At 31.8% G+C, this 23,676-nt stretch overlaps 2 protein-coding genes across 3 annotated transcripts; one reads left to right on the top strand and one right to left on the bottom strand.

Annotated features, from left to right (window-relative positions):
- The first annotated feature begins 5,473 nt into the window (after positions 1-5,473).
- Positions 5,474-9,443, top strand: LOC130960880 (probable E3 ubiquitin-protein ligase BAH1-like 1). Its single transcript, XM_057886380.1, has 6 exons — positions 5,474-5,663; positions 6,807-7,048; positions 8,086-8,328; positions 8,786-8,923; positions 9,171-9,229; positions 9,338-9,443. The coding sequence occupies exons 1-6, from the start codon at positions 5,474-5,476 to the stop codon at positions 9,441-9,443; spliced, it is 978 nt and encodes a 325-aa protein (XP_057742363.1).
- A 455-nt stretch (positions 9,444-9,898) lies between these two features.
- On the bottom strand, positions 9,899-23,052 carry LOC130960879 (ABC transporter C family member 4-like). Of its 2 annotated transcripts, XM_057886378.1 has the most exons (12): positions 22,804-23,051; positions 20,364-22,589; positions 19,941-20,261; positions 19,684-19,770; positions 18,879-19,508; positions 18,570-18,734; positions 17,823-18,117; positions 16,971-17,185; positions 16,248-16,553; positions 10,779-10,842; positions 10,425-10,664; positions 9,899-10,314 (listed from the first exon to the last, which is right to left on the bottom strand). In XM_057886378.1, the coding sequence occupies exons 2-12, from the start codon at positions 22,476-22,478 to the stop codon at positions 10,214-10,216; spliced, it is 4,539 nt and encodes a 1,512-aa protein (XP_057742361.1). In that variant the 5' UTR covers positions 22,479-22,589; positions 22,804-23,051; the 3' UTR covers positions 9,899-10,213. The 2 variants fall into 2 exon arrangements, with proteins under 2 accessions (XP_057742361.1, XP_057742362.1); XM_057886379.1 differs by lacking the exons at positions 9,899-10,314; positions 10,425-10,664; positions 10,779-10,842 and adding an exon at positions 13,956-14,202 and having other exon boundaries at positions 22,804-23,052.
- Positions 23,053-23,676: the final 624 nt, after the last annotated feature.

Below are 23,676 nucleotides of genomic sequence, written 5' to 3'. Positions count from 1 at the left end.
TGTTACTATACCTAAGTCATAAAAAGGTCACTGACACCATTATAGAATGAATTAACAACCGCTATCTATGAAATGTAAATTGTATTTTTATGGGTACCATATATAGTTACTTTTCTATGAATATGAATACATACAATATTTATTCTCTTTAAATTAAGTTTTGAGCTGACCTTTCGATGATGGTTAAATTAAGCAAGTTTAATACCAACTAAATTTGCATAAGGAGCTAATAATATATAATTAAATGGTATATATATATATAAACAAAGCGGTGCTTATCTTCTTAAAAATAATTCAGTATTACTTTATCTTTTTTATATTATTGGAATAAAAGGGTACGCCTGAAAACGACTTAGCAAAATTATTTCGTCTTTAAAGGGAAATGTAAGGGTACATACCGGGCAGGTATTATCATTTCTGAGTTGTTATGAATTGTATGTGGACAATTATGTATTTTCATTTCATGTGATAAAATAATTGATATATAACTTTATCTAAAAGAGTTTATTTTATTATTACTGAAAAATATATATATGTTAAATATCATATAATAAGTAAAAGTGTTCTTTTTATGAGTATACAAATTATTAGTTTTTTTTGTTGTATAAAAAATTATTTTTGTAACACCCTACTACCCTGAACCTTAGGCTTAAGTCGTAAAATAAAGGTGGTGTGGTATTACAACCTCTAAAATAAAATGTGTATATATAATAGTAGAAAGATTATAATATATTAGAAACCTTGAGGAATAGAGGAAATAAAAATCGTAAAATAAAAGCGCAACAGCTCAAGAAACGAGTTACCTTGCTTACTAAGTCCAATGTATATAAACAAAATCCTGTCTCTCCAAAAATCTCTAAGAGGATCAAAAAGAATAAGTTATGCGGAGAGAAAGCTAAGTACATATATATACATCACTATACAACAAGATAGCCCAGTAACTACTTCGCTTCAGAAGCCTAGACGCCTCTCGACCTGCATATGAAAAACAACAACAGTATGGAATGAGAACCAGAGATTCTCAGTATGGTAAATGTGCCCGCATAGTTAATATAAAAGGTCTCGGGAGAGGCAGAGGCAGTTCTAGAACTTCGACACTCAGAATCAAACTTAAAGAAAATAAACTAAACCAAAAATTAGGTAAGTTATCTAAGGTATTAAAGTTCTAAATCTAACTTTAACTTAACACTTCACTTTCTGATCCCTCCAATTCTCCGAAACTCCGGTGGAACAACCCTCCCCTCCCCTCACACTTCCGTCAAGAGGGATTTCTCAAAAAATATACACATACAATTCAAGTAAGGAAAACACAAATAGAGAAGCATTTATAGCAAGTAGAATAAGTAGCAGATAAGCAGAATTAAACAGTTAAGCAAACTAAAACAATGCACACTCAAACAAAGCAAACAAATGTATATGATGTATGCATGGCTGATGAGTCTCATCTATCGGTTATACAGCCAATCCGACATATCCTGGTAGTTAACCATTGGACAGTCTCTCTGTGCGCGCATCCCTAAGCTCAATAACATAGTATTTCATGGAGTATATATATATATATATATATGTCCATGGGGAATTCGGGGAGTTAAAGTGTCCGGTCACATCTTGCGACAGAGGGTCAACAAATAGTCTCAAATACACAAGTCACATAATAATCTCTTTCCTTTTTAAAATAACACTTCAAATCAAAACTCCAATGCTTATAGAAATGTTGGCAGTACCTCCTCTAAAACTCGAATTTCTGCCACACATCAAGGGTTCCAAACACCTCTCAATCATTCAAATCATTTCTAGTAACAAATTATTTCAAAATCAAACAAATACCAATATTAAATCTTTCCCAAAACTAACCAACTTTAACAGCAAATTATTAACAACAACTAAACCACACATTTTATTCCATATACACAATCCATCAATTATACATTTAATTCATTTCTATCTTAAGGTCTTCTAACCTAAGTTTTCACGTGGCATTAAACATTAACTACGAAAAATTAAAACCATACCTTCGTACGGAATCAAAATATTCAAAGTTTCGAAGAAGCTTTTTATCCGAGCTATCGAAGAAGAAAACATTCAGAATTATCTGTGCCTTTTAAAACTTCCGTTGACCAAATTCAAGCGATAGAGGAGTTACATTACCGTCAACTTTCACCGATCAAAAGTGGTATCAACGTGTAGAAGAGAATAATACAAATATTTTTATCAACTTAAATTTTTTATTGGAATTACGAATCACAAAAAATTAAAATCAAAAGTTCGGAAGGGTTTACATTCTCTCTCGGTCACGTTCTTTTCTCTCGCCGTTTTCTTTCTTTTTTCCTCTCGTATACGCTAATCAATATATATATATATATATATATATATATATATATATATATATATGATTAATTAGTAAGCCACCTTCGCTTCTTTATTGTATATATGCCTTACGATATATAAATGCAACGTAATGCATAATGATAGTAAATAATATATATGTAGCTTAATGCATAATCGAAACTGCTTTTTATTTCCGTACTTTATGATTAATAATAATAATATTAGCAATAGTAATGATAATAATAATATAATTATAGCAATAATATATATAAAGTTGAATATATATGAGTTATTAATAATATATTATTTTCCATACGAATGTAACTCGATTTTTTGTTTATTGTTTTTTATTTTTTTTAGCTAATTCTTTAAGGTTATTCTTAAATTTGATTTCTTTTAACTATATTTATGTATCTATAATTTTTTTAGAGGTCATAATACCTTACTACTTCTTTTTTTACGACTTAAACGTAAGGTTGGGTGTTACAATTTTCATTGAAAAAATAAAATTAATTAATAATAATTTCGATATAAATCTGTTTACAAAATCATCCAATTATGCATCTTGTCGTTAAAAAGTTTATTATTTATTATAATTATTTTAAGCAGTATAAATTTAATATGATTATTAGTTGAAAATATATATGAAGAAAAGGTTAATATTACGCCAAAATTAGCTGTTGAAAAGAAAAAAAAATGGAAGTTCTTTTTCTTATTTATACGTTGGTTACGTTGCACAAGAATCATGGCTGAATAATATAATGAATAAATCAATAATATATGAAGATTTAATTATTGCTTAATAATATGCAAAAAGTAAAAGAAGATAAAGATAAAAATCATCACAAACAGTCTCATGCATCTTTATCTTGTATGTTTTCTTGGGCACGCGGATTTTTGTTATATTATCGTGTCTCATTAAATTGGGATCTTTAAGTAACAAAAATAAATAAAACAATGACAAAATTGGTTTAAGTTCTTGGAACTAATTTATGAACAATTATTGCTCTTCATGATTGAATTGGCTAGTTGGCTGAATATATGAGAACATTATTAGGTAAACCAATGGGCAATGGCGAAAGTTTTTCTGTTGGCTCTTAACTCTTATTGCGCCAAAGGTATAAGTGTATAAGTATCCATATCTTTTTTTTGAAGCTAATCTAAGGACACATATACATGATAGATGCATAAAAAAAATTATATACTTATTACTAAAAATATAAATAAATAATTAACTGTGACATGTTAAAATCATATTAATTATTATTTATCTCTATCAGCATAAAAAAAATTATTATATACTTATAACTAAAAATATTATGTGCATACATAAAAAAAATTGGACGAATAAATTATATATTAATCACTCGACTAATTTAAATTGATTACGAATAGTGGAATTAGTAATTAATTATCTTTTGTATATAAGTAATATAGTTCATTTATTACTTAAGCATTGTTTAGTTTTTTAATTGATAAGCATTATTTGACTCATTAATTAATTAATTTTAGGGTCAATTTTTTAATATTTTGTACTGATCATTGCATAATTACTTAAATATACAATAGAAATATAACAAAAATAAAATATTCTATAAAAATAATAAACAAATTAAATTACATACAATTTTTTCTTGAAGTTTATCTTAATTATATATACTCAAAAAAATTTTGGTTAACTAAAATAAATCCAGTTATATATATCTTTTACTTTTAGGGATAAGACAGACGAAACTTAATTAGAAAATAATACGGATATTCAGTGACCGAAGCTTAAAATAAAATTTTAGGGGCCAAAATTTAATATAAAAATTTAATAATAATATTTATATTAAAATAAAATTTATAAATATAATTATTTTTTAAGTTTGTTACTAATAAAATAATAAATAAATAATTTTACAAATAAAAAATATAAAATAATTTATAATAATATTTTTTAAGTTTTTAATAACTTAAAATCTTTAATAATTGAATCAGAACTAAAATTTTTAATAATTTATAATATTTATTAAATTTTTTTATCAATTTATATAAATACAATAATATCAATACTTATTTAAATATTCTAATATTTTTATCATATAAAAAATTAAATTAAATAAACAGTAAAATATAAAATAATATTAAATTAAATAAATAAAAATTATCAAATTTTTTATATTTGAACTTAAAGATAAAAAAGTATTGCTTTCAGTCCAAATCTAATATATTTTTAATGTTTAAAACTAAAAATTATTGTACAATAAAAATAAAAGATGAGAATTGAACCTAGATACTATAAATCATAATAAGATATTTGAGCTAACAAAATTATTTTTTAATTTTTAAAAAATTATTACTAATTTTTTTATAAAAAATTTGAGAGATTCCATTGTCTCAATTAAACTCTGTCCCTGCGGGTATTATTATTATTATTATTATTATTATTATTATTATTATTATTATTATTATTATTATTTAGTAAGTATAGATAGATATAAGCCTCGTATGGAATTGGAATGTCCTTTTACTGTCTCAATCGGATGGCTGATATAATGCTTTGATCAATGATCAAACTATTCTCTTTTTTTTTTCTAAAATAATACTAATAATTATCCGCAAGCAACTTCACTAGAATCATGTTTTATTGTTTTTAGGAGGGTTACATGCATGCATCTATATTAGATCAAGAACTATATTAGACTTTTTCTAATTGAGAATTTAGATTGCATTAGTTTGACTTTTTCATCGTGATATATATTAGATATGGATAACTAATTAATAGTTAAAAAATAATGACATATTAGATATGGATAACTAATTAATAATCAAATAGGGTATACCTAATAACTACCACTGAATTTCTGTTGATTTTGGTAACTAATTATAATAACAAGGTTCATAACTTTACCATACTATAAAAACTTTTTTCTTTTTCTTTTTCTTCCCTTTTGTTTTTGGTTTTGTTTTTTGTGAGGAGAGGGGTTTTATATAGCATATGTATGTAAAACCTCAGATTGAAACCTTGTTGAAAAACCTTAATTTTATGTTTTTCTTCCTTTTTTTTTTAAAAAAATTATTATTATGTTAGATAGGGTTTGATTGTTTGTTAATAATCTCAATTATTATTGAAGCTTGTTAGAAAGTTTTTATTAATTAAGAGATGAAGTTCTGCAAAACATACCAAAAGTACATGCAAGGGCAAGAGGAGAAGCTACCTGGACTTGAATTCAAAAATCACAAAAAGATTATGAAGAAATGTAGAAGTGGAGGTTGTTATTCTCCTATCATGATGAACCATAATAATAATAATAATAATAATGCCACAAAAAGTTGCCCTATTCAATGCCCAGGTGATAATGATCTTCATAATGTTTTTCTCTTTATTCAATTTACTTTTCTTTTCCATATTGCAAGGTTTATATATATATATATATATATATATATATATATATATATATATATATATATATATGGTTTTTTTGCAAAGAGTTTGAAATTTCATAATATTTGTCCCTTTTTAATATCAAATAAAGTGAGATCAATGAATTTTTTTTAATTCCCTACAATATAATTTGTTTGAAACGAAGGGAAGGGAGCAAGTTGAGTTGTTAAGGAATCAATTGAAAATCAAAGGGTTTAGTTCATGTATGTAGAACCTTTAATTAATTATAGATTGAGTTTTTGTAATAACTATTACCAAAATGTAGAACATTTAATAAAGGTACATGTTCTAAACTTCTAGTTTTCAAGAAAAACTTTATATTTTTATTTAAATTTTTGTTTAGGAAAACTCTTTTATTCTATTAAAATTCAACGTTTGGTTGGTTCAAGTGGTTTGATGTTTGGTAATTTATTAGCCCTCAATTTCCTCATAAATAAAATCTTGACTTCAACATTGTCCAAAAAAGAAAAAAAAAAGCACGCACAAAAAACAAAAGAAAGAAAAGGAAATAGTGTCAAAACTCAAAAGAATTTTACTCATAGGGTGACATTTATTGATTCTTAGATGGAGATATATATATATGATATGCAAGTCTTAGTTATATATATCTATACAAGAATTATTTGTCATTTTCTTTCGTATTTTTTCAAAATAATTTTTTTCTTTATTTGTACCTACTTAGATAGCCATTTAAAGGAGAAAAAAAGGTAATAAATAAGCCTCTAAAATTTACATTTCAAATCAATTAGTTTCTAAAAAAAATATTAATAAAGTTCTCCACGATAACAAATGTGATATATTACCTCTAGATAAATTCCTATCATCAATATAAAAGATGTTAATGTAAACGTAATTTATCTACGTATGTTATTGTAAAAGACTTTATTAATATATTTTTTTGTCAAAAACTAATTTATCCAAAAAGTATAAATTTTTAAGAATTTATTTGTCAATTTATTTAAAAAAAAAAGAAATTTATTGAATAGCTACTTAAACTACTCCAATTACATTTGTATATGCTAACTTAGCATAATGAATGAATTAATTTCAGTTTGTGATGGAACTTTCTTCCCTTCTCTGCTGAATGAAGTATCAGAAGTAGTAGGGTGCTTCAACAAGCGTGCACAACATTTGCTAGAGTTACACCTCTCTTCAAATTCTGGCTTCAAGAAGTACCTTCTTTGCTTGACAAGATCCAATCATAATACTATCATTCAACAAGGCAAAGATCTTGTCACTTATGCACTCATCAATGCTGTCGCTATCCGAAAAATACTAAAGAAATATGATAAGGTTAGTTTGTCTTTGCATTTCTATTTCTATATGATCATCATTTACATGACATTTTAATTAGCTTCTTATATATAGACTATAGTTGAAATATACTTCATATAAACAAATTTGTAATCATCTCTCAAGTCTCAACTCTATGTAGCTTAAATGTTCTGTGATCATGTTTTTATACTATATAAAAACATTTTACACAACTCTTTGTCATATGGAATTATTATAAATTTAATAATCAGTAAAATTTTAAAGTTTTTTAACAATATATATTAATTTTTTAAAACTATAATAATAACCTTATGTGCTTTTGCACCTCTTTGACCTATTTAGAGATGGCATGCAAGGACTGCCACATTGCATGTACCAGAACATTAATAGGGTGATGTAAATTTAAATAGGTTTGTTAATATTTTTTTAGTTAAATTACTCTATTAGCTTTTATAATTTTATTAAATTTATAATTAAATTTTATAATTTAAAATTTTTTAATTAATTTTTTATACTATTTTAAATTTTATAATTAAGTTCTTATCATATAAAAAATTTTAAAATTAACAAAATATTTTTCTTCAAATTAAATATATTCACACTTGAAAAGTTAAATCTTTAAATTTAAATGTCTTTTCACTTTTAGAATATTTTAGTAATTTTAACGTTTTTGATTTGTCAATGACATAATTACAAAATTCAAAATAATATAAAAACTAACAAAATAATTAATTTTTTTTATAGTGAGCCAATGGTTTTTGCTAAGGATTTTTTTCCTTTTTGGATCCAATGTTGTAGGATTATTTATTCCCTCAATTTCCATAAGGTTGGACATAAGATGAAAAATGCTTTAGCCAAATCTATTGGCCCAGTACACAAAATATTAAGAAATCTACTTAGATTTATATTATCCGTGCCGTTTTTCTTCATGTGTAGAAAATTTTTGTTATGTACACCGTAGCATTTGCCAATTGAAAATTGAACTAAATAATTAGAGCATGAAATTTGTTCCTTATATTATTTAATTATTAGAGTACTACTATATATGAGCGCAGATACATGATTCAAAACAAGGGCAATTATTCAAGTCACAAGTGCAGGCTATGCACAAGGAAATTCTTCAGAGTCCATGGCTTATTGAGGTTATGGCCTTATACATCAACACTAACACTAAAGACCCTACATCTTCTTTGTTTGATGGATGCTGCCTCACTTTTAAGGATGGAAAACCATCACTCACTTGTGAAATCTTTAAACCCTACAAAGTTGATATTGACTTGACTTGTTCTATATGCTTGGTAAGATACTTTACTTGCCTATAAATTCACCATTTTTCGCAAATAATGCAACATAACTACATTAAGTATACACCGAAATTAGCCATTGAAATCAGCTACTAATATAGAATACTATAAAAATATAAAATATAAAATACATATAAAAATAAATTAAACTATATATATTTATATAAGACTGATTAATAGCTAATTTTTGGTATGCACACCGCATGTAGCTTTTTTGATAATCCAATAATGTTATTGTATCCTAGATATACATTAAAATTAACCATTAGTATAAAATACATATTGAAAGTGAATTAAACAATAAATGATACAAATACATGGTGATTGATTTTAGTGTACAAATATCATTTTTTTGTATTATACACTTCTTCCATTCAAAAATAATTGTCGCTTTGGTAAAATTGGTATATTGAAAAATTAATGTATGTGACAATTATATTCCATTATACAGGATACAGTGTTTGATCCTGTGGCGTTGACTTGTGGCCATGTTTTCTGTTACACATGTGCTTGCTCAGCTGCATCAGTAACCATTGTTGACGGACTTAAGGCAGCAGATCCTAAACAAAAGTGTCCTCTATGCCGCGAGGTATTTTTTAGTTGATGAAATCTTACTGTTGTTTTCATATAAAATTAATAGTTAAAAATTCTTAAATGATTTGACATATTTAACTGAATTATCATCTGATGATTCTCAACTGTCAACTTTATATGAAAACATCTGCATGTAAATTTTTACCTTTTAGTTTCTTGATCAGAAGTTTCGAATTTAAATTTTAGAAATGAAAAATGTTCACGCCGGTAACTTTTGTGATTTTTTGTTTTGATGATTGTAGAAAGGAGTTCATGAAGGTGCTGTGCACTTGGAAGAACTAAATATTTTGTTAGGCCAAAGGTATGATGCCATTTATAGTATTTGATAATTTGTAGTTTTTGAGTTTGATAAGATGTAAAATTTGCATGTGTCTTAACCTAATAATTTCAACAAATATCTTTTTCACAGATGCAAGGAATATTGGGAGGAAAGACTTAGAATGGAGAGGGTAGAAAGGGTTAGGCAGGCCAAGGAGCACTGGGAATCTGTCTGTAGGACAGCCATGGGAATCTAATCTGAATTTGATACTATTTGGATTGCGATTTATTTTGTTTTTATCTTCATAAAAAGAAGATATTGTGAAATGTTAGATAGTTTGACATGTTTAACTGAACATGTTCGACTAAACCATCATAAGATTCACAATATCATCTTCACATAAAGATGTCTTTATGAAAGTAACCACTATTTTTAATGGGGGCACAGTGTACATATATATAAATTAAAGGAAATATTCGACGAATTAGATCCTATACAAAAAATATTTTTATGGATATATATGATAAATGACATTTTAAGAACAAAAATTTGTGTACCAAAACTTTCATAATTCTCCATTAGATAATAGATAATCAAAGTAATCCTCTAAATGCCTTTTTGGATTTAATTATAAGAGTGCCTCAACTAACACTCAAGAAGGCAATAATCAAGATTTAATGTTGTAATAAAAATACTCAGCTAGAAAAGATGTATTCAAAGCTTTCTAATGTTACATAATTAAACAAAATACAAAGGATCAATTCATTATTCATTACAATATTATTATTGTAGCACCAAAAATTAGGACCTATCATAGCTGCATTTGGCATACTATACTGGCACTACTTAGGCCAAATGCAATAATTGAATTAGAATACCAATTTACAAGCATTCTTCCTGCTTCAATTCTCTAACATAATGCTTCACAAGGATGAATGAAGCAGAAAAATCTTAATTGATCTCATTCTTGCCCTTCCATTCCCCTCTCTCTACATCTATATTGATGAGATGCATTTAAAGGGTTTGTTATAGTCCACTAGAACGGTTGGCATATTCTTGAACTAATGCTCCAAAGAGTGATGGCCTCTGAATCAAATTGGAGGGTGTGTCAAATTCTTTAGCAAGCCCTGTTAAGGTGGGAAAAAAAAATGCACAAAACTTAGCTCACAAATTTCACTACATTGAGAAATTGAGAAAAATGATGGAAATTGCAAGTGAATGTCATATTCATACATACCTGCATCTACAACTAGGACTCTATCACAGTCCATGACAGTTGGTATTCTATGAGCAATGCTGATTATGGTGCGCGCCGCGAAGTCCTCTCTGATGATCTTCTGGATAACAGCATCTGTTTGAGAATCAACAGATGCTGTTGCTTCATCCATGAACAGAAGCCTGCTTTGCTTAAGCATCACCCTCCCTAAACAAAGCAACTGCCTCTGTCCAACACTCCAGTTATCTCCATTATCAACCACTATAATTTAGAGGGAAAAAAAAACACATTGCCAATGTTTGTTAAGAAGAAAATGGAATGGAAGTGATATTCAAGCAACATAAAAGAAAATAGTGGATGACATTCTTGTGTTACCTAAAGATTCAAGCTTCTCAGGCTTAGAAGCCACTGCTTCTTTTAGTTGACAACGGTCCAAACTCTATAGCAAGAAAAAAAATGTTATTAGACATTATTGGTGTAAAGCATAAACCTCTAATCTCATCACTAACAAAAAAAACGAGGGACAAACTCGTTCCTCGCCATTCAAAAAGAGTGACAAATTAGTCTTTTTGTACATGTACGACTGGACTAATATGTTCACTTCTTTTGAATGACCAGAGATAAACTTGTTCCACAAAACACCAACTTGTTCAATGAGGGACAAATTTGTCACTTTCAAATTTTTAGTGAATATTTTGGCTTCCATGTTAATATTTAGTGAAAATGTTATGTTGACTAAATCAAATCAAAATCAGATTCCTAATTCCTTTCTTGAATCTTTTATGTAAATAGAATTAATTATAAATCTTTTCCTTTTTAGGTTTAGCTTAATTTTAGGGATTTTATGATTAGAAATCTTTCCTTTATTTTAGGCTAGTATTTTTCCTTTCTTTCCTATTTTCTAGTTATTTCTATTTCTGTAATTCCTCTATAAAGAGGCTGATTCCCTGTACATTTTATAATACAATACATTTCAAACACTTCAATTTGGTATCAGAGCAGGATCTCTGCACTGTGCCTCTGATTTATAGCTATGGCTGACAGTTCCTCAGTCATTAATCCTGAACAGAAGGAGAACACCACTCCTACTCCATCAGATTTAAAATCTGAGCAACGGGTACTAGTTAGTGGTGACTCCCATTTAGTTCAGATCACCACATTTCGACTCAATGGGTCAAATTACCTTAGGTGGTCTCAATCAGTTCAGATGTATATCCGTGGAAGAGGGAAGATTGGATATCTCACTGGTGAGCGAAGCCAGCCTAACATCACTGACCCACAATATCATGTGTGGGATACCGAAAATTCCATGGTGATGACATGGCTGGTGAACTCAATGGAGGAGGATATCAGCAGTAACTACATGTACTATACTACAGCCAAAGAATTGTGGGATAGTGTCAAGGAGATGTACTCTGATCTTGGGAATAAATCCCAGATTTATGAACTTACTCTAAAAGCTAGAGAAATTCAACAAGGGAGTGACAATGTCACCAAATATTTCCACACATTGAAGCGGGTGTGGCAGGATCTTGACCACTTCAATAACTACAAGTGGAATTCAGCCGCTGATGCCAAACACCACCAACAAACAGTGGAAGAAGGGAGGATATTCCAGTTTCTTGCAGGCCTCAACGTGGAGCTAGATGAAGTTCGTGGCAGAATTATTGGAAGAGCAATCCTACCCTCAATTGGAGAAGTATTTGCTGAAGTTAGAAGAGAGGAAACTCGTAGAGCTGTGATGATGGGAAAATGCAAGACTGAACAGACCTCTTTGGAGTCTAATGCACTTTTAGTGGCACCTGCTGCACTTAAAAGTTCATCAAATCAGAAGCACCCCTCCAATCTTTGGTGTGACCACTGCAATAAACCCCGTCACACCCGAGAAACCTGCTGGAAGATTCATGGAAAACCAGCACATCTTAAAGGCAGCAAACCTGGTCCCAAAATACGCTCTACCCCAACTGCTCATGAGGCTGAAAAATCATCATTGAGTAAGGAACAGGTTGAGCAGCTCATAAGGCTGTTAAATTCCAGTTCTGTGTCTAGTACTCCTAGTGGTTCTTTGGCTCAAACAGGTAATTTTAGTATTCCTATGTCCCTTAACTGCACCTCAAACTTGAATGCACCATGGATTGTCGATTAAGGTGCATCTGACCATATGACCAGCCTCTCCCCTTTATTTAAAACTTATTCTCCTTGCTTTGAAAATGAAAAAATTAGAGTTGCTGATGGTAGTTTTTCATCTATTGCTGGAAAAGGTACAATTAAACTGTCCAAAAACATTGACCTAAGAAATGTCCTACATGTACCAAAGCTTTCTTGTAATCTTCTCTCTATTAGTAAGATCTGTAAGGATTCCAATTGTGCTGTGACATTCTTTGACACTCATGGTATTTTTCAGGACCGGACTTCGGGGAAGATGATTGGCAGTGCTAAGATGATGGATGGGCTTTATCACTTTGAGGATATTTCGGAGGATAAAATAGCTCAAGGATTTAGTGGTATAAGTTCTATGCCTATAAAGGACCAAATAATTCTCTGGCACAATAGATTAGGACACCCTAGTTTTCCATATCTCAAACATTTGTTTCCAAGTTTGTTTAAAAATATTGATTCTTCCTTACTTAAATGTGAAAGTTGTATTCGTTCAAAAAGCCATAGAGCTCCTTATTACTCTCAACCTTATCATGCATCTAAACCTTTCCACTTGATTTATAGTGATGTATGGGTCCATCAAAAATAACAACTCAATTTGGAAAAAAATGGTTTGTAACTTTTATCGATGACCACACACGACTATGTTGGATCTATCTCATGTATGAAAAATCTGAGGTTTCTAAAATTTTTCAGTATTTTTCAACAATGGTAGAAACACAATTTGACACAAAAATTTCAATATTAAGAAGTGATAATGGCACTGAATACTTTAATAAAATCTTGGTGAATTTCTTCAAAAGAAAGGTATTCAACATCAATCTACATGCCCAATACACCCCAACAAAATGGCATTGCTGAAAGGAAGAATAAACACCTTCTTGAAGTAGCACGTGCCATTATGTTTGAGGGTAATGTTCCAAAGTATTTATGGGGAGATGCTGTTCTAACAGCAGCCTATCTCATAAATCGAATGCCCACACGTGTGTTAAATTACTGCACACCGTTGGATACTTTCAAAAAGAATTTTCCAGCATGTAGGTTGCATTCTGACTTACCTTTAAAAGTATTTGGTTGCACTGTGTTTTTACATACACCTTCATATCGAAGTAAACTTGATCCAAGGGCAGAAAAAATGCATTTTTATTGGCTATTCCCCAAGTCAAAAGGGTTATAAATGTTTCAATCCACACACCAAGAAATTTCATGTAAGTATGGATGTTACTTTTTTGGAACATGAAACCTTTTTTCAAAAGAATTCTCTTCAGGGGGAGAGTCTAAGGGAAGAAAATTTTTTGCATGAACCTTTACCCACTCCTATCTTACATATTGAGGATACAACTTCCACTAATCAAGTAAATTCTGAAACAATTACAAAACAAGATGTGAAAACCAATTCTGAAATTGTGCCAGAATTAGTTGGAATCCAAACAGGAAAAGAAATACCACAAGAAAAGGAGCTTCGGTGTTATGTTCGGAAATATCCCAAGAAGACTAGAGAACAGCCCATCATCTCTGTACCAACCCAATCTGAAAGCCCGGAAGACGGCCCAACTATAGTACTTCAGGAACTTCCAGGTAAATCTGAAATTGTCACTTCTAATAATAATTTGCCAATAGCCCTTAGGAAAGAAACCAGAACCTGCACCAAAAAAGTACTCAAAAACAGCACCAACCATCCTATTTCCAATTATGTCTCTTACCAAAATCTCTCTCAAAAACATCGAGCTTTTACTTCTAAAATTACAAATCTGTTTGAGCCTAGGAATATAGAGGAAGCACTAGATGATCCCAACTGGAAATTAGCAGTGATGGAAGAGTGTCATGCACTCAAGAAAAATGAAACTTGGGAGATTGTAGATCTGCCACAGAATACAAAATTGGTTGGCTGCAGGTGGGTTTTTACCATCAAGTGCAATGCTGATGGAAGCATAGAGAGGTATAAGGCTAGGTTAGTAGCTAGGGGATATACACAAACCTATGGAGTAGACTATCGAGAGACTTTTGCTCCAGTTGCCAAACTCAGTTCTGTGCGGATTCTCTTATCTCTTGCTGCGAATTACAATTGGCCTTTACATCAATTGGATATAAAGAATGCTTTCCTGAATGGGGAACTAGAGGAAGAGGTGTTCATGAAACTTCCACCTGGATTTGAAGCTGAACTAGGGAGGAACAAAGTGTGCAAACTAAAGAAATCTCTCTATGGATTGAAACAATCCCCAAGAGCTTGGTTTGAACGACTTGGAATGGTGGTGAAGGGACTTGGTTATACTCAAAGCCAAGCTGACCATACACTTTTCTATAAGCATTCAGCAGCTAATAAAACTGCCATCTTAATTGTATATGTGGATGACATTATTCTGACAGGTGATGATTTTTGGGAGCTAAAAGACTTGAAGGAGAAGCTTGCCAAAGCATTTGAAATCAAAGAACTTGGCTCATTAAAATATTTCCTTGGAATTGAATTTGCAAGGTCTAAGGAAGGCATTTTTATGAACCAACGAAAGTACATCCTAGATCTTTTAAAAGAGACGGGATTACTTGGTTGTAAAGCTGCTGAAACACCTATAGAGCCCAACTTAAAATTGAAGCCAGCTGAACCAGAAAATGTAATGGACAAAGGGAGATATCAGCGGTTGGTAGGGAGGCTAATCTATTTATCCCATACACGCCCGGATATAGCCTTTGCTGTGAGCATGGTAAGCCAGTTTATGCATTCACCTGGTCAAGAACACATGGATGCTGTCTTTAGAATCCTAAGGTACTTGAAAGGGTCGCCTGGGAAAGGGTTACTCTATAAAAAGCATGGACATCTTCAAGTAGAAGCTTATACAGATGCAGATTGGGCTGGGAATGTCATGGATAGAAGGTCAACATCTGGGTATTGTACTTTTGTTGGCGGAAACCTGGTTAGTTGGAGGAGTAAAAAACAGAGTGTTGTGGCACGAAGTAGTGCAGAAGCTGAGTTTAGAGCAGTGGCTCATGGAATATGTGAAGCACTATGGGTAGAGAAAATCCTACAAGAACTAAAAGTTTCCATTTCTCCACCAATGAGGTTGTATTGTGACAACAAATCTGCAATTTCCATTTCTCATAATCCAGTGTTGCATGATAGAACTAAACATGTTGAAGTTGACAAGCATTTTATCAGGGAAAAGATTGAGAGAGGACAGATTTGCATCTCCTATGTTCCAACTACGGAACAATTAGCAGATGTTCTAACTAAAGGATTACCCAAGAAGACTTTTGATAGCATAATAAGCAAGCTGTCAATGAATGATATCTTCAAGCCAGCTTGAGGGGGAGTGTTGACTAAATCAAATCAAAATTAGATTCCTAATTCCTTTCTTGAATCTTTTATGTAAATAGAATTAATTATAAATCTTTTCCTTTTTAGGTTTAGCTTAATTTTAGGGATTTTATGATTAGAAATCTTTCCTTTATTTTAGGCTAGTATTTTTCCTTTCTTTCCTATTTTCTAGTTATTTCTATTTCTGTAATTCCTCTATAAAGAGGCTGATTCCCTGTACATTTTATAATACAATACATTTCAAACACTTCAATTGGTTAGAAATGTTCTCTTTTCTAATCTTAAACTCTTAGGAAATATGGTTTATGATATTTGAATTTCAACACAAAATAATTCTATAGGCCCTACAAAAATAGCATGGAAAAATGAATATCTACCTTCCAAATCTCTTCATCTGTGTATTGTCCAGTTGGATCAATGTTACTTCTGACTGTGCCTTCAAAAAGAACAGGCTCCTGAGGGATGATACCAAACCTTGATCTAAGATCATGAAGCCCTAATGCTGATATGTCAATGCCATCAATGATTATTTTCCCTCCTGTAGGTTCCACCAGCCTAAAGAACACTTGAATCAAAGTTGATTTTCCACTCCCGGTTCTACCAACCACACCAATCTTTTCTCCTCCACTAATGCTTAAAGTTATGCCTTTAAGAACCAAAGGAGTGTTTGGTCTATATCTCACCTGTTTGTACAAAATTTCAAGTTATCAATCATAAGATTATTATCATCAATTATTACATAGACAAATAGTCATTAACTTGTTTTCTAAGCAGCTATGAGTTAAATTTCTATGCCTCTCATTGTAACACTCTTTTACACTGAGATCTATTTAGGTAAGTTAACTATTTTGTCTGTATAGTTCTATGTATGTCACACAAATACAAATACAAGTATCGAATACGATACGTTTTTCTGAAAGAATTAGTCACAAAGTTAAAAAGCTTTAAGGGATTAGACTACAACAAATTTGACTTTCATACAAATATCACAAAACCAAACTTTACCCCTTTTCTTTATCAGAAAATGTAACATTAGTTGCATTACTCAATCCAATAACTAGAATGTAAACTTATGATTTCATCAGAGGGTTCTAGATTACCTGCAAGTCTTTGATATCAACATTTCCTTGACCAGGCCAATTCGAAGGAGGCAACCGATCCTTAATGTTCCATGTTGCTTCTGAAGGAATGTTTGTGAACTGCTTTATCCTCTCAACAGATACCATTTTGTTCTCTATGAAACAGCTCATGTATATTGCCCAAAACAACACCGAGTTCAAGGACAATCCATATGAAAGAGACAAACCAACATTTTCTGCGCCAAGTGTAACAACCTTAGTCAGTTTATTAATTATCTCAAGAAATTTTTTCACTGAAACATAAGTATCTTAGTCAGTTTATTATTCAAGAAATTTTTTTACTGAAACATAAGTATTATAATTTTCAGGAGCTACTTGTATTTTGTATATATCACTTCTTGGTACATTCTTGAATGTGTATATATGTAATGTTTGCAAATTATCTGAGACACAAATACAAAGATAGTGGAACAAAAAAGGTGAGGAAGACAAAAGTGTGAAATTTGTATGCTTCAAACAAGGGGAGTGTCCCCATTTCTTGTGCTTTGTGCAACAAAGTGGAACCCTTTTACTGTTTCTTACTAATTTTTTCACTTGGTAATTTTTATTTATGTGGAGGACATTATTTTAAACCAAGGGAAAGGAATATTACCAAACCTTGTCCCATTCCCAACTAAACCAAATCCACTTAAAAATAATTATTGACTATTGCTAATTTCCTTCCCACTTCTTTGTACCAATACAACTAAAAGGACAGCAAGATAGAAACATAGAATGTATCAAGTTTGCATATGCATATTGTGAGATTTGTGGAATCATGAGAAGGCGAAAATTGTACAAGTACTTTTAAAAAGTATAGTCAGTTTAATTTACCTGGCTTTATGACACTGCTTGGTAACATGATCATGAACATAGCAGATATGCAAAAAACTAAGCTTCCAAGCAACTCTAACCGGAAGCCTAACCATGCATTGGAGCTAAAGTTATGGAAATCCATTCTCAGATTAGCATTCACCCTGTTAACATTTTCGTCACAAAACTCTTTCTGTTTTTCGAATGCTCGAATCGTCATGACCCCAGATATGCTTTCAGAGAAATGATGAATCACTGGTGCCTTTGTAATCGAATCAAGGCGAGTTAATTCGCGAGATGTAGATAGGAAATAACCCTGAAAGATCCAGCAAGAAGAAAGAAACACAAGAATTCTTAGTGTTAGATGAAGCTCTAACCATTTAAGTGAAACAGAACAAAAAAATACTGCTAAAATTGTTCCATCCATTACAAGCACTAAGTGCTAGCATCTTAAAGAATTGTTGAATCTTAAAAGGGTGACACACTGACACTGATCAAATAAGGCCAAGCCAACAGTTTATATGAGATATATTTAGTTGTGAACAAGTAAAATTCTAAAGGTGCAATGGATTTTGTGTGTCAAGAAAGTGAGTAAGCATAATCATTCATCTTTTCCAGCTGCTTTGGTTTTGGACATTGCATTGTCAAAATAAGAAACAAAATGCAATTGGTTCTGAGTCATGCTCATGCTTTAAATATCTCAAATCTAAATATATCAGAATTATTCCAGAAACACATTTGGTAAAATAATCATATTTATATTCGTACCCGATACCAGATGTTCAGCCAAAGAAGAGGAAGTAGCAAGAAAACTGTTGGCCAAGAATTTTGACATGTGATGATGAAGATGCTGATCACTGTAATGTACATTGCCACAACAAATTGGAGGAACAAGGGGATAAAGATATCAACATTGGTCTGATCAGTGGATGCCTGTACAAGGTTAAAAAATAAATAAATAAAACTCATTAGAAGTATGCACTGGAAACATGGCAGAAATGTAGAAATGTATATCAGAATAGAACATTTATTTGGTTTAATGTTTAACAAAGTATATTTGAGCCTTCAGATTCTTACTCTACTAAGAATTCTTCCAGATGGAGTAGTGTCAAAGAAAGACATGGGAGCATGCAAGATGCTATGAAGAATTTGTGAGAAGAAAATCTGTGCTGTTCTTAGTCCCAAGATTGTGACAGAGTAGGACCTTAGCACTATCAGAACAATTGAAACTGCTACAATAATTCCATAGACAGAGATGAAATTAGAGGCATCAAAGAATTCAGCACGCTCGGCCGAGGTTTCATATGCCAGCCAATAATCACTTGCCATCATAGATGCTTGCCACACCACAGAGAGAAAAATTACTCCAATAATTCCCCACCAACCAAAAGCCTCAGTGCAGTAGAGTTTATAGATATGTAAGCTAACTTTCCCAGTTTCCCTCTCCTCTTCTTTGATGAGTTTAGAACCTTCCTTCTTAGAATTTGGTGCATCATGAGAATTGCTTTCACCATTGGCCTCTCTGTGATTGGAAACACCCTTTGGAGATTTCAATGGTTTGTTCGAACTTTCGCCAGGATTGGCAGCGCCTTGTTCGACTAGCTCCATGGAGGTCTCATGTGCAGCTACCAAAGCGCCAAAATCTAGTCCAGAATCAAGTAGATCATTGTACTTTCCTGATTGGACTATGGTACCATCCCTCATCACCTTTTATTCAAAGAAAATATGTGTATTAGAATCACTAAGTTACATAAAATACTGAATGAGCAGTACTCCCTCCGGTCCAAAATTACAGTCAATTTCGAAATATAGAACATTTATGACATAAATTGTATCTAAATATGTTGAATTTTTAGTGTGCCAAATTTCTAAAGATACTTACCATTATAAGATCTACATTGTGTAAGAAGTCCACTTGATGAGTTACAAGAATTATGGTCTTGCCTTTTAGAACTCCTCTCACACATTCCTGCATAAAAGGAAAACCAAAACACTCCATTATGAATTGATCTCAACACATTTAAATTTGTAACTAAACAAATTGATTCTTTTCCTTTTCTTTCTGAAAAATCAGTTCTTAACAAAACAATTCACAAAATTAACTGTCTCCAGTGAATAACTTATGATAAGAACAATTACCTTAAATATTTCAGAGCCAGTATGTGCATCAACAGCACTGAAGACATCATCAAGAAGATAAATATCAGAGTCTTGATACACGGCCCTGGCGAGTTGTATGCGCTGCTTCTGGCCACCACTCAGGTTGATGCCACGCTCTCCGATTTCTGTTTGATCCCCATGGTCCATCATTTCCAAGTCTTTCTCCAAACAACAAACCTTGATGACTTCATTGTACTTCTGTCTGTCCATTGGTAAACCAAAGAGAATGTTTTCTTCAATGGTACCATTTTGAATCCAAGCTGTTTGTGCAACATAGGCAACACTTCCACAAACTTTAACCTGTTTCCAAAATATACAGTCAGAAATGAACATCATGGAACAAAACCTTTTTTGGTATAGTTCTCAACTTCTCATTGCTGAACCAAAGACTTAGATATATACCTTTCCAGAAACTTTGTGCATCTCACCAAGAATTGATGCAAGGAGAGAAGATTTTCCAGACCCTACAGTCCCAACAATAGCTGTGAGTTCTCCCTTGTTGATCTCCAAATTGATGTTCTTCAAGTCTTGCTCTTTGGCATCATCATCCCAGCTAAATGTTCCATCTCTAACCACCACAGCAATGTTTCCGCTGCACCCTTCGTCTCTTTCGACCGAATCTTCTGCCAATTCCCTACTAGACATGTACCTATCCAACCTTCCAAGTGACACCATTGCCTGTGAAAGTGAAATCATGGATTGTGGAAAGGTCCTTAGAGGCTCCTGCAGGATCTTAAACACAGTTGTAGTGGTGAAAACCGTGCCTGCATCGAGTGGAACTCCAAGAAGAATAGCTGTGCCAAATGTGAGTGTTGATATAACTAAAGGAGTGCTCCACAACACAATGATGTTGCCACAAATTGAGTATAAGAACTTTGAAAGCCACCCAAACTCCGAGCCACGAAATTTCAAGATCCTATCATTGAAATGCTCTTCCCAGGCCTGGAACTTGATCACACGCATGTAATTAAGCATCTCATTGACAGCCTTCATACGCGAATCACGATTCATCATGGCCTTAAACTGGTATTGCTTGTTGTTTCTAGTGGTTATCACAATGAAAATCAGAACAAGAAGAAGTCCAAGTAGGGCAGTGACCACTGAAGCACCTAAACAGTTGTAGAGCAAGAACAGGCCGATGCCAACTTGGAATGGCATCATCCACACGGCGTGCAGCTGAAGCATCATATCAGAGAGTTGCTGAGTGTCCACAGCCATGTAATTCACAATTGGACCAACACCATGGTCTTGCCTTGCTGAGCAAGTTAGCCTCAGTCCCTTTTTGTAAAGAGAAGTGATGAGGGTGCATCTTATAAGCATTCCAAGCTTCTGAGAGTTGAAATTGAAATGGTGAGTGGTTAAAACTTCCACGAATTTCGAACAGAGGAGAATCAAAACAAGGTAGTAGCCTTCATATATAGAGCTTCCTTTCCCGGATGTGTAATCAACAAAGCTTTGTATGAGAACTGGCCCTACAAACATGACACATAGTCTCACAACAGCAAGGAAAGCAGTGAATAGTATCTCTTTCCAGAAACAACGGAGCAATGCAGTCCGAACTGGATGCTTCGATCTCTCATGTGATTTAGGCCATTTCGATTCGAATATTACTGACATCCTCTCAGCTCTATGCTGAGGAGAAAGTGATGGAATTTCATCAATCTTAAGTGGTGACTTATACCCTTTATTCAATAAAGGGTTTATCCAAATCCAAAAGGCCTTGGATACAATAGAAGCCGAAGCGAAACCAGTGACATTCGATATGGTCTCAGATTCTTTGATTTCACCATTAATAGGAACTTGTGAGTCTTCACTGGACTTAATCCCAGTTGACCCTTTGATCCCAACACAAAGAAGAAAAAGTGATATAGGGAAGGAAATGAAAGAAACTATGTCATCCACCATGAAAGTGTCAACATCTAAAGTGGAGAAACGTATAACCCCGGAAGCTGTAAACAAAGAAACAACAATGAAACTTGCAATCCAATAGATTCTAAGTGACACAGGATGATTAACAGCTTCAAATCTCTTCTCATGGATGATCAAGATTGCAAGCACAATTTGTGTTATTGCCTGAACCAACCAAAACACTCCATCAAGTACCTTCCATGGAGCCTGAATTATAGAACTGCTGAACACCAAGATGGAAGCAACAATGAAAAGTGCAGCCAAAACAGATGTTGCAATGAGAGTTAGCTTGAACCATAAGGTTGTTATTTTGGTGAAACTCCTGTTGTTTCTGATAAGGGGCTTGTTGAGCTCATTGTTATGGTGGTTATTGTGGCCGTTGGAAGTGATGCTGCTGCTGTTGTTGTTGTTGCCATTTGAAAAGAACCTTTGGTAAAGCTTTATTATGGCAAACACAGAGAAGGTGAACAAGAGAAGAACATCAACAGCAGAAAACAAAGCTCTCTGAGGACATGGTGAAAGGAACACAAATCTTAACCATTGAGGTGGACTTGAGAGTGATGATGATGCTGAAGAACATGAAAGGGAAGTGATCCAAGCAGAGGACATGTTTTTTCTCTATATTTTTTTTCCTTTTGCAGCTCTATTGCAATGAAATTGAGTTTGTTAATTGTTATATATAACTCAAAACTTCACAAACCTCCCTCTTCTTTTTCTTCTCTGCAAAAAATCATCAAACAGTTGATGAACATGGTTACAAAAAAAAAAAAAAAAAAACAAAAATTACTGAATTGCTACAAATGGACACTTTTTGAGATGAATATGAAAGAAAAGACAACATTACAAGGAACCAAAAGCAGAAAATGATCAAAACAAGTGCTTTTATTCACTGTTTTCTTTTGTGTGACATGCTAACATGCATAAACAAGTTTACCTTTTGAATACTAAAACTAGAGAGTTTCTATTACATGATCACAACCCAGAAAAGCTAAAGCTCCAAAGATTGAAGCCAGAACAAGAAAAACAAGGTGGTCCTGAGCAACAAGATAACCGTGCTCTTGACACAACTTGAGTGTGTCTGTTTCCCTTGTTTTCCTCTGTCAGAAGCGTTACTTGTTTAAAACACTTTTAAAGTTTAAACTTTCTTTGTGTTTAAAATAATGTTGAATTTTAAAATAATTAAAAGGAAAAGTATTTTGGTTTGGTTTGATTTGATGTTTTCTTTTACAAAGAACAAGGCGGCAAAGTCTACCACAAATTCTTTCTATATCTTGTAGGAAGAATTTCGATGCCTATGAAATATTGATATTTCAATAGTTTTATTCGTTGATTTTAATTATAAAATATATATAATATATATAAATTAAAATTAACATTTAAAATTATTGAAATATTAATATTTTAAAAATATTTAAAAAAATTAATTTTTATTTATTTAAAATATAAAAATATTAAATAAATTTTTTTATTTGGTATTATATGAGTATTTTTGAATTATGTATGTTTGAAACAAAATTATAAAATATAATTTTATTTTGGCAAAAAAAATGTTCTAAAGTAATAAAATTTGTAAAGTACTAAAATAAAATTTAATTATTGTAAATTTATTATTTTTATCATATATAAATCTTATAATTTTGATTTAAAAGTGATTAATTTTTTTTATTTTACCATTTTTTATTTTGAAAGAGAATGATTCTATTTTTGCATTGAAATATTCTCAAACCAAATTGGTTAAGTGTTAAATGCTAAATATGCATCTTAAAATGGTAAAGATCTACAAACTATAATTTGACTTATTTAATCA

This window comes from Arachis stenosperma, chromosome 2, assembly GCF_014773155.1.
Source record: "Arachis stenosperma cultivar V10309 chromosome 2, arast.V10309.gnm1.PFL2, whole genome shotgun sequence".
Classification (NCBI taxonomy): Eukaryota; Viridiplantae; Streptophyta; class Magnoliopsida; order Fabales; family Fabaceae; genus Arachis; species Arachis stenosperma.
The sequence above is the reverse complement of the archived record's forward strand: the minus strand, read 5'-3'. Positions and strand labels throughout refer to the sequence as shown.